This window comes from Solenopsis invicta, chromosome 1 (genome assembly GCF_016802725.1).
Source record: "Solenopsis invicta isolate M01_SB chromosome 1, UNIL_Sinv_3.0, whole genome shotgun sequence".
Lineage (NCBI taxonomy): Eukaryota > Metazoa > Arthropoda > Insecta > Hymenoptera > Formicidae > Solenopsis > Solenopsis invicta.
The window spans coordinates 18,767,442-18,783,545 of record NC_052664.1 but is presented as its reverse complement, the minus strand read 5'-3'; the positions used below and the strand labels follow the sequence as shown (position 1 = coordinate 18,783,545).

Below are 16,104 nucleotides of genomic sequence, written 5' to 3'. Positions count from 1 at the left end.
TGGTTAATGGTACAGCTTTTACTTTATCTCGTGCTGTTGAATGACGAGCGAATTATTTCTTTCTAATTTATTAACTTTATCTTCATATCGTATATACAAAATCTAGATAATGTACACAAGGAACGTTTTGCATATTATATATTAATTGAAATTTATGTTAATATTGCATCTAATTACATTATCTGGTAACACCGTTATATTAAAAAAAAAATTAATTTTAATAATTTGAATTTGTGTTTAACAGTGAAAATACAATGCGTATCATATTATATTTTCAAAGTTTAGCTTAGTTTAAAAACGAATGTTTGACGTTTTATTAATATATATGGATAACTGGATATGGATAAGCGATTTTTATTTAGGAGAAGATTTAAATATCTTATGCATGATTTCAACGAAAAAGTGATAATCTGCTACGAGAACCGGGCAACCGACCTTGCGCGTCGAGCAAGCCATTTGAAATGTCCACCATGGGAGGTACAGCCTTCACTTCGCCGCGTGCCGCTAAGCAAGGTGGCGATTTTAATAAACGTCGCGCTACTCGATTAATGTCGTCCTTAGATATTCCATCTGCATTGTTTTTTTGTAAATGTTATTAAAAAAACTCAAATTTTGTTATTGAATTGTTGAGATTTTTGTAGCTTACCAATGGCTTGCATGAAGTATTCTGGCCGTTTCCTGGTACCAGTTGCTAAGACCTGTCTACCAATGTCTTCAAATACAACGGGTCGTTGTTCCAGATTCATAAGCAACATTGACTGTAACTGTTTTTTCGCTCTCTATAAAAGATAAAATTTCCAAGATGCAATTATTGATGAAAAAAATGATTTAGTAAAAAAGATTTTGATAGATTAATTCTTAATATCTCTGTTTTCTTTTTATTTTTGCCATAATTTAAGTCAATGTGTGTGTATACATATATACATACATGCATACATAAATACACACACATACATACATATATATACATATATATATATATATATATATATAATGCGATTAATATCAATAATTGATTCAAAAATGTAAAGTAACATACCGCTAATTCGTTATCAGAGATTCCACTTGTCATGGAGACCATCTCGTGTACAATTACTTCTACCATATCCTTCACATGAGACGGTGTGCATGAAGCGTGAATGCAAAATAAACCAGTGTCTGCATAGGCATGATTGTATGCGGTTGCACTGTATAACCAATGATACCTACAACAATTTTCTTGACGTAGTATTCTCGATTAAAAGTTTCAATATAGATATGACACAAATCTATTTTTTGGATTTCTGTTAAAGATTTCTATAAATTTTATAAATCACAAATTTATTCGTTTTTATGAAAACGTTAATTATTACAAATAGGAAAAAAAAGATGTAGAATAATTTTAGAATAAACCTTTTCTCTTTATACCTGAATAAAGTATAAAAATATCTTACCTATTCAACACATTGGTGTACAAACGCGTATACATGCCTTTTCCAGGACCACCCGCGCTAAAACTGCCACCGCCACCCATCATCATATTTAATACACACATAGCAACAAAATCTGGATCTTGATGAGAACAGCCTTCTAAGCCTATAACAACATGTGATAATTCAGGCAAGCCACTGGGTCCCGCGTAAATCGGCACATTGCATTCCTCCTGTTAAAAACATAAACAAGTCTTAATTCCACAATAAAAGTAAAATTTGTTTAATACATTTTAATATGAGCATACCAAAATGTGTCCTCCAGTATATTGTGCAATGGATGTATCAACGGTATTTTCATTATGTGGCAGAATAAGATCTGGTTGTTCCTCCCAGATAGCTTTTTGATTTACAAAATATCTACATCAAAAATAATATTATATAAATAAAAAGATTTTAAAAATATAATAAATTATATCAATATTGTACATTGTAAAAATAATACTAGAATATGTTCAATTTATTTTGAAATCTACAATTGTTTAAAAATATTTGTAAATTTATAAATTGTTATTTATAGAAAATTTATGATTATTACTTGGTAACGGCGTGGACCAGATCATCATGCTCAACACCAACTCCTGCAACTACCATTCTATTTGGTACATAATGATACTTGAGGTAAGTGTGTAAAATTTTCCTATCAATTTTTTCGACGTTCTTTTCTGGACAGATTTTGGGCAAACCTAATGTGTTCTGTCTATATGCAACCTATTAATATTAACAAACCCACATATAATTACATCTTTGCTTTACAAAAAGAAAATACACTTGTGCTAACTAGGATATGTCTAGAAATATTTAAACTCACAGAATGAATCATGTCCATCAATATAGGTTCCTGTTCTGGTCTGGTATGTAAAGATTCCAATTCAAAATGTACTGTTTGTCTAGCAATTTGTACCTGTAAAAACGATTTAACTTTGGTTCAAATGTATGAAGGGTTTCCTACAAAAATCAAATAAGTTTATTTTTTTTTTAAACTGGATTATGATGCCAAATCAAGAATCAAATAGAAACGGGAAACAGGTTGTCTAGAAAAGTCACAGCTAAATTTATATAACATGGGCCGAAAGTAAATGAAAAACCTATGTTCATAAACTTATGTTTAAAAATGCTTTATTGAAAAGTTAAAAATGTTCAGATTTTTATCACTCATTATAATAATGAGTGTTCGAGGAATTCGAAAAAGTTTAGTAGTTATAAGTTAGAGTAGAAGTTTGCATTCTTGCAGAACAAAGAGTTTTGAAATATTTATTATAATTATTATAACAATTGATCACAAAATCTTTGATGTTTTCAATTTTTCATAAATAAAGCATTTTTGAACATAAGTTTACACGAGCTTCTTTCATTTACTTGTTGCTTTATATTTAAAATAATATTTTCACCTTCATCTTTATTAATTTTATAAAAAGAATAAATAGGTAATAAATGTAAAATTCTTGCAAAAATAAAATAAATCAATAAAGTTTTTATAATTTTTTTTTAAACTTCAAAATATATATTAACAAAAACCTACAATTTGATTCTTATACCCATTACGTTTAAAGAAGATATTTATACAATAAACAGTTTAAAAATGAAGTTTTTTGTTTCCTGAAAATTTAATTTTTGGACTTATTTGATTTTTATAGGAAACCTTTCATACATACATATATTGGTGTTTTAAAACTTGGTATTTATTACTAATACTGCAGAATTTAAATAAGATACAATTTGTTGTAGAATATGTATACATTATACATACCTCCTCCTCCGTAATTTGAGGCCTTAATACAATATCACCTAAAACTTGAGTTACTAAATCTAATCCGCGACGTTCTGCTGATGCTGCATAAACAAATGTATCACGAGATGCCTGACAGTCACATATACCACCATGCTTTTCTAGCGCCAGCATTATCTTGTCTTTACTGTCAAATGTGTTTGTAGACTGCAACAAATAGTACGATATACCTCATCATATACGTTTGTAACATATTACAAGAAAAGTCATTAATTGCAAGGCATCTTTTAATAGATTTAAAATTATATTGAATAGATCAAAAAATTGATCTGTAGCAGCTATAAATACAGATCAACAATCTTTGATACTTGCTTATTAAATGCTAAAATATTAACAATAATGGATGAAGGAATCTTACACTAAATGCTAACTTTTCAAGAAAGTGAGAAATACCACTGGGATATGCCACTTCATATCGTGGACCCGAATCAATAAGAACTGAAAAATCAAGATAATAATATAATAATCTATGTATAAACACAGTACATGTTAATATAATATTAAAATTACGTTCAACTCACCACCTATGGTACAGAATTGTCCAAATCTATTTTCAGATGCAACTTTCAAACCATTTGGTAAGACTGTGATCTGTGTTGTTTGATGCTCCTCTTTTACTGTTGAATAAATTGCTTTTGGCAAATTTGGGATGGGGTCTGTCAATGGTGGAAATGATGTAACAGTTTTCTTCTGAGTCTTCAAATCAGGAGGTATTCTTTGGGAGGAGAAATTATACCTTTGTAAGACATTGAAATACTGTGAGCAGGTTGAGCTGAAAAAAAATAAATAAAACGTATATGTTACCAAATTTTTCATGGAATAGGCATATAAATGTGTTACATTTTCGTGCATGTTTTTCCTCTTTTAGGATAAGAGCAAGGTTACATACAAATCTTTGGCTTAGTTTTATGAATAACTCGAAGTCACATTATCGCAGTTACCTCTTTTTAATCGTAACGATTAATGGCCTTTGCGACATTCTCGAGAACATTTTGTTAACTCAGAGAGATTTGCAACATACAAATGTTATTTTGACCGACCCTTGCCCGTCGAAAGATAGATGCGTCGAGATGCGCTAGAGATGTATCTACAACGATCTAAATGCCGACGTGTCTGCCGGCTAAAACAAAAAATGACAGCGAATTTCTATTGAGCCTCGTGCGTTCCTCATATAAAGGACTCGCGAATGAAAGTACTTGAGCACGTTTGGCAACGATACATCTCTGTAATATATATATATATATAGATAAAATTTTAGTTTTGCGAAATATTAGGTTAGATCGTACATGTAATTTATAGATAAGAAGAAAAGCGAAACAAAGTGCAAATGATGCCCAAAGCAGCCAATCAAATTTTTGTCCAGAATTTTGTCCAGCGCGACATTTAAATTTAACATTAATGCTATGCTAAAACTAAAAACAAAATTAAAATTTGTAAATAATTTTACACAGAATTATAATATTATAGTTCAGCTTATTTAAAACACCTCTTCATTAAATATCATGTAAATATCTATACATGATTTTAATTGGTCCATTGCAGCGTCGTGGCAGCGTAACGACCACATTATAAACGCTCCTTTATTTAATGTAAACGCGTCCTAAATTCTTGAAGGATCCAACGTGTTCAAGGTATATTTGGGAGGAGGCGCGTAAGCGGCACGGGATACCTCTTTGGATTTAAAATGTCTACGTGTGACGTGTAGTTTACATTGACAGGCGGTGAAGGGCTTATCGAAAAAAAGAAAGAGAAAGATGGAGTATTTTAAAAGCAGTCTGAAATCTGTCTTGGGTACCGCTCCAGCCGGCACACAGCCAACGGGCGCCGAGACAGTGAGTGGGATAGATAAATATTGTACTTTTTTCATGCGCCTAAGGTTACTTTCCTATATTTCTGATAAGCTTTGTACGATTACGTTGTTACTAATTTAAAGCCAGAGAGCTTTTTGCTGACAAACTCGACTATAAATAACTTCCAATTCAACGTTCATTGCTCTCAGAATTCGGACGTTTCGATACAGGTGGAGAGGCTAGTGGACAGATTGCAGTCTTCTACTTTACTCGACGATCGAAGGGATGCCTGTCGCGCGCTCAAAGCGTTATCTCGCACGTATCGCGTGGAAGTGGGTGCTCAAGGGATGGACGCGTTCCGACAGGTGCTGGAGATGGACAAAACAGATTGCGAGATAATCGGTTTGGCCTTGGACACTCTATGCAACATAACAAATCCTGAGACGTTCGACGAAGAGGGTAAGACTGGGAGTTTTTTTTAACACACTCAGGACATTGGATAAAATCGACTAATTTTGATTCCCACAGTGGCAAGTAAAATTAGTTTTTTTTTTTTTTTTGAGTCATTGAATCTAATTCTATCTTTCAAAAAATTTTAATTTGTCAATTTGTTAAAATTTTTTAAAGGTTAAAATCAGATTCAGCAACTCAAAAACTACCAGGAAAACATATTTATTTATTTTTTTACATGCTCTGGAGGCCAAAAACAATCTATTTTAGATCTAATTGTATTGTGTTATTTTAGTGGATAAACATGGTCCCAAGAGCCAGATAGGAGAACAGTTCACAGAGATATTTATAAAACACCCAGACAGTGTTGGTTTGGTGCTAACATTTCTTGAAGAGTTTGATTTTCGTGTCAGGTGGCCGGCACTAAAGTTACTGACACATTTGTTGGCAAACAGGTCTAAAGACATTCAGGAAATAATTTTGGTCAGCCCAATGGGCGTTTCTAAATTGATGGATTTGTTGAGTGATAGCAGAGAAGTTATACGCAATGATGTATACCAAATTTATTATTTTTGAATAAATACTTCTGGAATAATAAGATTATTTTGCTTACAGTATGTTATTTATGTCTGTTACACAGGTGTTGCTGCTGCTCATCCAACTAACAAAAGGCAATGCCAATATACAAAAGATAGTAGCATTTGAAAATGCGTTTGATCGCATATTTGATGTTATTGAACAAGAGGGCAATGCAGATGGTGGTATAGTTGTGGAAGATTGCCTCCTATTAATGTTAAATCTTCTCAGAGGAAATGTTAGTAATCAAAACTTCTTTAAGGAAGGTAATATATTTACAGATTTAGATTTTTCTAATATTTTTTATAATTCTGCCGTACTGTAATTTTTATTTTGCAATATGCAGGTAGTTATATTCAGAAATTGACACCAATGTTTCAAATCCCTAATGAAATGGAGGATAACAATCTTGGTGGTTGGAGTCCGCAGAAAGTGTCTAATGTTCACTGTATGGTGCAAGTTATACGAGCGCTGGTAGCGCCGAGTGCTCCTGCTCAGGTAAAAAAATAATATTGATGCTACATATAGTTCTGCACATTATAGAGAGATAATGATTTATTACATATCAGAAATAGAAATTGGAGTTTTATAATCAGTTTCCTCAGTTAACTCTCTAGATTTAGATAAATTATGTTGTATCTTGTATGACACAACATAATTTGAACTTTATTTGTACTCATTTAATTTTTATTGAGGAAACTGTTTCTAAAATTCTAATTCTTATTCCTAATATCTAAACCTAATGTTTTCATCAAAGCAACATTGAGGAACTTTATTGCTTAAGTTCATTCTGCAATAGCCATAAACATAAGGAATGAAAGTTATTCATTCACAAACTCTTACAACCATGCTTTACAAGTTTATAGAAACAAACGACTTATATCACCTGAAACTACATCTAGAGTAAAATAACGTAAAGCAACACTTGTGTTTCTGTTGCTTGTTGCATTGTCAATAAAAATTCCAATATGTTTCTTGATTATTGTCAGGAACACAAATTGCTTGTTTCCATGTAGAAACAGTAAAATAAAAGAATATATAGGCAGTATTGCTTTTCTAGAATTTACCTTGTTTGAATGTAGACACTATCACGCCCTATTGCTAAAACGTATAAATTTTTTGCTCTGGTTATGTTTCTAGCAACAAAAAGTTCCTTTATATTTCTTTGATGGATACTAAATAGCTTATGTTTCTGTTCCTGGCAATAATGCATTTTACAATAAAGAACATCGAGAAACATACTGGAACTTTTATGGAAACAGGCAACAAAAACATAAATGTTGTTTTAGTGAGATGTAGCTTTATATACCTCCATTGTGCGCAGGACCTATAATTTACAATATCTATTAATATCTTTAATTAATAATCGAACAATTATATACGTGAAGGCAGTCGCAGCTTGTCAACGAACTATGAGAGCATGCGGACTATTGCAAGCGTTGTGCGATATATTAATGGCTAGTGGAGTGCCAGCAGATGTATTAACAGAGACGATTAACACTGTAGCGGAAGTGATAAGAGGGAATGCTAGTAATCAAGAATTTTTGGCGGGTGTTATGGCACCGAGCACTCCTCCAAGGTATACCTCAGACATATGCCAAGCACGTCCATCTAATCATACACTTATATCATTCAGAACAATAAAAAAGAAAACGATTTGCAAATTACATATAAGTATATCATAGGCCGGCTATCGTTGTTTTATTGATGTCCATGGTAAATGAAAAACAACCGTTCGTATTGCGATGTTCGGTATTGTATTGTTTCCAATGCTTCCTTTATAAGAATGAAGTGGGGCAAACACAGTTAATCCAGACTTTATTACCGCAAGGCAATGAGGCACAGTCATTAACTACAGGTTCGTAAACTCTTTTATTAAATATAAAAGAATTTCTACAGTTCTAGACAAACGTTCTTGAACTGTGAAATAACGCAAGACTGTTTCTCATGCAGGACAGTTGCTGTGTGGCGGACTCTTCTCTATAGACTCTTTGTCAAATTGGTTCTCTGCTGTGGCATTGTCTCACGCCTTGATCGAGAACATAAGTCAAAAGGAACAACTATTAAGAGTGCTTCTTGCAACTAATATTGGAAAACCACCAGTGACACTTATGCAACAGTGCGTTATGCTGTTGCAACAGGGTAATAAAACGCAATGTAAATTGGGCCTGCTGATTCTGCTTTGTCGATGGACCTCGTATTGTCCGCTTGCGGTAAAATCATTCTTGGCTATCGACTCTTCGGTAGCATATTTAACAGCCCTTTTGTCATCGCAAGAAAATAACGATGATTTACAAGAGACATTGCTACAGTGTATGTGTGCATTACTCATCGGTATTTGCGTACATTTCAACGACGATAGTGTACCTACTTATACGAAGGTAAATACTACAATCATGTCGATTTGATATTTAAAGTCATTAATATATGCAACTAATAACTATTTTTCTATATTACATTATTTTATAGGAAAAAGTGTGCAATTTAATTGAAAATAGAATAGGTTTAGAAAAGTTTCAAGATGCGATCGGTGGTATTGCTAGACACGAGATATATTCTCGAACGTTAAAACACCCACAACCTTCTGCTAAAAATCCATCAGAGCTTTTATTAGATCATGAGTTTTGCAGGTTGCTAAAAAGTTTGGAAGGTATGTAGATACACTAAAACAAACACTTAAACTGTTTATAATGATAAAGAAAATTAATATTATCAGTTTTTTTTAGAAATATAAAATTGTTTTTGTCTTTCTAGGTGTTATCATAAAATCGGTGATAGATGCTAATAACGAACATCAAAATAGAAATCAATTATCTGTGATGAATTTGCCTGATAGTACATTGGTTTCACAGTACAAAGATCTTATTAGGGAGCAAGATACACAAATTCAAAGGCTAAATCAAGCTAATAATCTTCTTACGAAAGAAAAACAAGAACTTGAGGTAGCAAGCAAACTTCTTTTTAGAGAAAAACAAATTTAGAGAATATATTTATAAAATATATTTAAAAATTTTTTTGACGTTATTACAGGGACAAGTACAAGAACTTCGGTCAACTGTCAGTCATCTACGAGATCAAAACTTGGTTCTTCGAGCTGCACAAGCTAATATAGGGGATGGAAAGGAGACAATTGTTTCTAGTAACAACATAGATTTAGAAAAGGAATTGCAAACATATAAAACTATGGTTGCAGATTTAGAAAATCGTTTGGCAGAATATACGCAACAGCATGATGAGAAGAACAAAGAAAACAAAGAATCAGAATTGGAGTATCAATTGAAATCGAAGACAGAGGAGTTTGAAAAACTAAAGAAGGATCAAGAAGATCTTTTAGAACTTTTGACTGATCAAGATAGTAAAATTACAATGTATAAAGAAAGATTAATTGAATTAGGAGATAAGGTATGTTTTATGAAACTGTTCTCTGTTCTTCATTCTATGAAACTCAGCATATAGATAATACATGATGGATAAAAAAATGTATCTTTTTTTTCTTTTAGGTTGAATCTGATGAAAGTTCAGGTGAACTTGACACAGATGATCAACCAGAATCAAGTAACTAAGATGTTTTAATTTAAAAACGTTCCTTCAGAAAAATGGATAACAGTTTTTATGTCAATGAGTAAGTTTTCTTTTTTCAGATTTTCTAAGATTTCTCTTATTTTTGTGTCATAAATAATGTAAACATATAAAACATTATGCAAATATTTATATATATTGTGTACATAAAAACATGTACACAATTGTATAAATGTTTAATCGCGTTTTGTAGAAATTAAAATGTATAAATTCGATATACGAAAAAATATTTTAAGTAACCAATTATTCTGTGTAATTTTACTTCTTTTATATTCAGGTGCTTAGTGGTTATAAAAAAATAATATAATTAATTGTAAAAATAGATTACATTTAACCCGAAAAAATTATCATCAAACATTCCAATTGTACGTAATATAATTTGATGTTTAGTACAGTCAATATGAACGATACTTATAGAGAGTTAGCCCAGATATATTTATACTGTATTTATTTTAAATAACATTCTACTAACTACGAATGTACAATTAATGGGACTGACAGGGACAACATTTGTAAATTCCCATTTTTAGTTTAATATACAGAGCTCTATAAATACATCTTGATGCATTTTTAACGTTTCTGTAATTCTCTTGTTACTGACTGCGGGATGTAATATCTAGCCAGTAATATTAAATAACTAGTAAGAATTTTATCCAGTGCAGTATTGGATGATTTATACCGTCCTTTGTCGTTGTTTCATGACCGCTTGAACGCACTTCGCCATAGTTAAAGACGCTCGTGATACTACGTCAGTCATGAAGAACTGATCCAACGTCTTATGTTTGATGTCTACAGGGTCTGATAAAAATGATCCTCCAGACTGTTGCTATATGTACATAACAAATAATATATAGAAGTAATAATTGTCTTATTTATGAAATTTATCTGGTCAAGATACAAACCTTGGCCATCTCCAAAGCTTGCGTAAAGAAATTAGCTGGTTCAACATTGCCATATCTGACCAGATGAGGCGCAACCTCTTCAAGTCTATCTCTTACATCGTTCAGGTTGTCATAGGGCAAAATAATCCCAGCCATCTACAATAATTTAACAAAAATATATGATTATATCTTAATTAACTTATCTTGATTATAACTCAACGTTTATGTGAGATTTTACTATACAAATTTATTTACTTCAGAAAGAGCGCGAATAATTTTCCAATCTGGACGTGCTAAGCCAGGCGGTGTAATCGCTGCGCACGTTTGTTGAGAGCGACCTTCTGTGTTAACGTAACTTGCGACTTTTTCAGTATATGCTGCTCCAGCCAGTACAACATCCGCAATAGCTGCTCCAGCATCACCGTGACTTCCTATAATCATGAATTATAATTAGATGACTTCATTACAAAATTGTAATTTGATATTGAAACCTAAAATATAAATACAACTACAATTTTATTATATATTTTAATATATAATATCTTCAGAATTGCTATATACATGCCTATATAAATAATAAATGTGTTCGGGAAATCTTCCTTCTTAATATTTGCATCATCAGCACCCAAAAGGAATAGAACTTTCGGTTGTTGCTCTTTGATTTCTTCTACGGTCGAACCATAACCGATATCTAAAGCGGCGACTTGAGATGCATTTGTATGCAGTACGTTCAGGATCTTCCAATCCTGGGGAGCCTAAAGCAAAATATACAATTAATACAATTTTTAAAAGATTCGTACAACAAAACTTAAAGTAGCTCACTTTTGAGTTATCTCCTAAAGCCTTCGCTAATGCTTGCGTTTCGTAGAGAATCTTAGCTCCATCCTTTCGAGTTAGCTGATCAGCGCCCAAGATAACGAGTGGTTTCTTAGCTTCTTTTAAAGTCGCACAGAATGGATGCGAGCCGTTTCGTAATTTTGTTATTATATCGAAAGACTCTCCCAAGTGCTATATAGAAAAAGTTACCCATTTTGAAAGATTATATGTTAGTATAATATAGATAAAGATCAACAGTACCTCATGTTCATATGTTAAGTCTACGTCTGGACCAATAAGGGCAATTGTTTGTTCACCATGTAGATAACCCTTCCTGAGACGTGTGTTTATTAGTGGTGCTTCATATCTTGGATTTGTTCCAATTAATACTACAACATCTGCGTCTTCAATTGCGGCGATACTGTTGTTCAGAAGATAGCTACTCCTGAGATCGATGCCCGAACCATCTTTCGGGAAGCATTGTTCCGTAGCTAGCGCCTCGCTGCCCAATTTGTTCACTAAATCTTTCATAGCGATAAGAGCTTCCGCATCTGCTAATTTTCCAACAATTGCGGCGCACTTGTCCGCTGGTAAATTCGCTAGAGGTCTAGCGGCTAATTGACATGAAGATTGTTATTGTACAATCTGAGTATTAAAAAAATATGACAATTAGATATATATGCATAATAAATCCTACCAGCAATAAGTGCGTCTTCCCAATCCACAGCTTCCAATTTTCCATTGATCTTCATCATTGGCGTAATAAGTCTTTGCCTCTTGAGTCCATCGTACGAGAAACGAGCTTTGTCCGACAGCCATTCCTCGTTCACCTCCTAGAAAAAGTATACCGTTAATTATTAGTAACACGTAACAGAATTATGCATCTCTTATATTTTTTACTGCAAATATATTAAAGAATGTTATTGAACGATTTGATAATTAATGAAATACTATAGATCTATTAGATATACCCTTAATAAATATTAATCAAATTTAAATATTTTATATTTACCTCATTTACTCTTGGTAGTATTCTTAGGACCTCTCCGGTTCTATGAGAGATAACTATATTGCTACCAACAGCATCGTGAACGTCAATACTGTCAGTACGACGTGTTTCCCATGGACGAGCAACAAACGCATATGGTTTACTGGTTAGTGCACCCACTGGACAAAGGTCGATGATATTGCCAGACAATTCTGATAAGAACATTTTCTCGACATACGTTCCTACCTTTAAAATCATTTATAATTAAAGCTATACAAAGGACTTACAAAATTTAACAATTAAAAGAAGAAAAGGCAATTGAGAGTCAGCGCGGTTGTTGATGCGTGTCCATAAATCTTCAGTGTTATCTAATGTTTTCTAAATAAACACTGAAGATTTATGGACATGCACCAACAACCGCGTTGACTCTCAATTGCCCTTTCTTCATTTAATCGTTTCATTTATAATTGTCATACAAATTTTTAAAAATAACATTTAATAAATAATATAAATATAAAATATACAAGGTGTTTATTAAAATTTTGTAAAAGAATTCCCTGAGAATTTCCAGATTATCTAGAACTTTATTCAAAATTTTTGATAAGATTAAAGAATTTTTTAACGCAGCTTTGAAACAAATGTATTTTATTAAATTTATTATACCTTTTATTATTCTTTTAGTTTTAAATATTAAATATGAGGAAATACTAAAATGAAATAATATGAAACTAAACATGGCATATAGTGATCTCTCTGTCTATATAGCTAGCGATGATTAAACAAACTTAGAATGTCTTCTATTGTCATTAATTTTTTAAATAAAAATTTGCGAGTTATACGAAAATGTACATGGATGTGCCATGTTTATTGTTAAATTCTATTATTGAAAAAAAAAAACAAAACAATTTTGTCCAAAAAAGAGAAATAGAAATTAAAAGTAAAACTCCAAATTTCCTCTGAATACCACCAATAAATTTTCATGATTTTCAAGGATAAAAATTAAATTTTCTGAAAATTCCCGATAATAAACATTCTGAATATATAAAATATCTAAATATTTCAAGCTTAAATTTATATTAATCTTATATAACAAAAAAAAAAAACAATTACAAGAAAATTAATCCTTTTTTGAGTGAAATATGTAATAAACAAATTAGATTTCAAATACATGTAAAATATTATATCTCTACCTGCATATCATTACCACGACCTGTGGTTCCCAAGTCGTCAATACCAGCTACTTCCGAAGCGAATCGAATGCACCTTGTGCAATGTATGCAGCGAGTCATAACTGTCTTGATTAATGGCCCCATGTCCTTATCCTCTACTGCCCTTTTCCCAGAGAAGTTAATATCGACGAATCTGCTCCTGTCGGTTCCAAAGGCCATACTTTGATCCTGTAAGTCGCATTCACCACCCTGGTCGCAGATTGGACAGTCCAGCGGATGGTTAACCAACAGAAATTCCATAACACCCTCGCGAGCTTTCCGTGTCAGATCGGAGTTGGTTTTCACTCGCCAACCTTTCATCACTGGCATAGCGCACGCAGCAACCGGCTATCAGATAGATTTAAGAAAAATGCAATTAATTAATTGTTGATGCACTCTATCATATTGGTGGTCCTGCTATGTGACACACCTTGACTTGCTTTTCTATTTCAACAAGACACATTCTGCAATTTCCAGCTACAGCAAGACGTTCATGATAACAGAATCTTGGTATTTCAACTCCCACTTTGGCAGCAGCCTGAAAGTAAAATTATCTTACATAAATATTCATATCATTTCAGATTTTATTGGAGTAAGTTATATTTTATTTTTTATTTTTAATATTATATATATTATACACTCGACACCAAATTAAGGAATCATCTATTCTGACTCCAAAGAATAGGCGTAATTCACGAGAATATAACTTTGTCAAAAATAATCGTAAAAAAATTTTAAAAAAAGTATTTTAAAGCTTGAAATCTCTAGTTTTGAGATTGATAAGTCGTTAAACGATTTACAGATTGTTTACAAAGTTACGTGGATTTAAATGAGGATGCGTCAAATCTCAAAATTTTTTACGAACTTTGCAAAGCTCCACGACGCAAAATAAAAATTGCACGCAAATGCGGTTTACAGCATTCGAAAGCATGGATCTTTATCTTTAATTTGCGTTTTTGTTGAGCGTTGTACAATTTTTTTCACTGACAATGAGTTAGGCAACACTGAAGCAAAAATGGCCTCTTTTGCTTCAATGTTGAATAAGTCAGTGAATAAAAATCGTACAACGCTTAACAAATACGCAAATTAAAAGTAAAGATTCACGCTTTTGAATGTTGTAAACTGCATTTTTGTGGAATTTTTATTTCACGCCGTGGAGCTTTGCAAAATTTGTAAAAAATTTTGAGATTTGACGCATTCCTATTTAAATCTGCATAACTTCGTAAACAATCTGTAAATAATTTAACGACTTATCAATCTCAAAACTAAAGATTTCAAGCTTTAAAATGTTTTTTTTTTAATTTTTTTACGATTATTTTTGACAAAGTTACACTCTCTTGAATTACGCCTATTTTTCAAAGTCAAAATAGGTAATTCTTTAATTTTGGTATCGAGTGTGTATATTTTTTATCAATACTACAATCAGATATATTAACAATTTTGTAATTTAATTACTTTTTCTATATGAATTATCCAGTTTATGATAATTTACATTGTTCATATTGTCTATATGAAAATAATTTATAAACATAAACAATATACAAATAATCTATCTAAATGTAATTTTGAAATTTATGACACAATAGTTTAATTCATTTCATTTTATCCATGCTTTCTTTCTTTCTCTCATAATGCAACTGCTGTTTAGTTTAGTGACTTTCCAGTTATCACCTTAGATGTAAATATGAATATGGCTACATTCTGAAATTTACTGCCAGTACCAAAAATCTATAGTACATGTAACGTAAACTATAGATTTTGTAGTTAATATATATTGAAATGCAGTCTATATATGTATAAACTACATATAAAGGTGCAAAAATTACGTCGAAATTATTCCTTGCAAAAGATGAGCGAGGAAAAAAAAACTGAAGGCAGAACAATAACATGGAAAGCACATTGATACCTGCAGAACTGTGGTGCCTGGTGGTACTTGCACAGGCTTGTCGTCGATGAAGAGCTCGACCAGCTCCTGCTGCGACTTGCTGGACGTCGTATGGAAACTGACAGCACATTGCCTTCCACTTGCCAAGCCTGCGACCCGCACGACCGGTAGTCTCAACATCTCGCCGGGCTGAGCTAGCAACACCAGTTTATTATTATGTAATAAACAAACTTTACTGCACACGGTCAATGGCGAGTTAACCTAACTGAGGGAGGACGACGGCTACGTGAGGGGGACATATGTCTCGAAGAAGCGTTATCGCAGCGACAGTACTGAGGATTTGGCAAGGTATCTCGACAGTCGAGTCGCTGAGTGTTTTTTACGCGAAATTACGCAACTTAAATCACAGTTAAATAAAGTTACCACAGCTGTCTTCAAGGTACCTTCTCTGGACGTCAGAAACACCTAACAATCCGCACTGAGCTCATGATGAGCAATGGCGAGTTCGATCGAATGTAGAACGCAGTTGCGTAGATAACTTTCGCGTCACCCCGTGTATAAATTACAAACTGTTTGGTCAATAATTTTGAGAACACGTAGTACTTTTCGATATGTACCGATTGTACTAAAAATCTATAGTTTATGTCATTGAAAATTTTCAATAGTTTGTACA

General features: G+C 32.5%; 3 protein-coding genes across 6 annotated transcripts; 1 reads left to right on the top strand and 2 right to left on the bottom strand.

Annotated features, from left to right (window-relative positions):
* Positions 1 to 55: 55 nt before the first annotated feature.
* LOC105201160 (mitochondrial-processing peptidase subunit alpha) lies at positions 56 to 4,521 on the bottom strand. The gene is made up of 11 exons (XM_039449620.1): positions 4,200 to 4,521; positions 3,780 to 4,030; positions 3,617 to 3,696; positions 3,220 to 3,405; positions 2,281 to 2,373; positions 2,008 to 2,180; positions 1,718 to 1,829; positions 1,434 to 1,642; positions 1,040 to 1,205; positions 647 to 779; positions 56 to 570 (listed from the first exon to the last, which is right to left on the bottom strand). Exons 1-11 carry the CDS (start codon positions 4,247 to 4,249, stop codon positions 392 to 394), a joined length of 1,632 nt encoding a protein of 543 aa, XP_039305554.1. The 5' UTR covers positions 4,250 to 4,521; the 3' UTR covers positions 56 to 391.
* A 347-nt stretch (positions 4,522 to 4,868) lies between these two features.
* Positions 4,869 to 10,227, top strand: LOC105201162 (general vesicular transport factor p115). Of its 3 annotated transcripts, XR_005574853.1 has the most exons (13): positions 4,869 to 5,090; positions 5,258 to 5,507; positions 5,794 to 6,050; positions 6,139 to 6,340; positions 6,421 to 6,572; positions 7,463 to 7,653; positions 7,760 to 7,932; positions 8,028 to 8,455; positions 8,544 to 8,724; positions 8,829 to 9,016; positions 9,105 to 9,476; positions 9,575 to 9,696; positions 9,931 to 10,227. XR_005574853.1 is itself a non-coding variant. In XM_039449571.1 (12 exons), the coding sequence occupies exons 1-12, from the start codon at positions 5,013 to 5,015 to the stop codon at positions 9,635 to 9,637; spliced, it is 2,535 nt and encodes an 844-aa protein (XP_039305505.1). In that variant the 5' UTR covers positions 4,869 to 5,012; the 3' UTR covers positions 9,638 to 10,220. The 3 variants fall into 3 exon arrangements, 2 of the variants coding, with proteins under 2 accessions (XP_039305505.1, XP_039305507.1); XM_039449571.1 differs by having other exon boundaries at positions 9,575 to 10,220; XM_039449573.1 differs by lacking the exon at positions 9,931 to 10,227 and having other exon boundaries at positions 5,279 to 5,507; positions 9,575 to 9,637.
* LOC105201161 (NADH-ubiquinone oxidoreductase 75 kDa subunit, mitochondrial) lies at positions 10,085 to 16,020 on the bottom strand. 2 transcript variants are annotated; one of them, XM_011169073.3, is made up of 12 exons: positions 15,875 to 16,020; positions 15,453 to 15,625; positions 13,977 to 14,084; positions 13,529 to 13,894; positions 12,363 to 12,584; positions 12,048 to 12,183; positions 11,612 to 11,964; positions 11,357 to 11,542; positions 11,100 to 11,289; positions 10,790 to 10,965; positions 10,556 to 10,690; positions 10,085 to 10,479 (listed from the first exon to the last, which is right to left on the bottom strand). In XM_011169073.3, exons 2-12 carry the CDS (start codon positions 15,609 to 15,611, stop codon positions 10,327 to 10,329), a joined length of 2,184 nt encoding a protein of 727 aa, XP_011167375.2. In that variant the 5' UTR covers positions 15,612 to 15,625; positions 15,875 to 16,020; the 3' UTR covers positions 10,085 to 10,326. The 2 variants fall into 2 exon arrangements, with proteins under 2 accessions (XP_011167375.2, XP_011167376.2); XM_011169074.3 differs by having other exon boundaries at positions 15,855 to 15,951.
* Between the last annotated feature and the right edge of the window lie 84 nt (positions 16,021 to 16,104).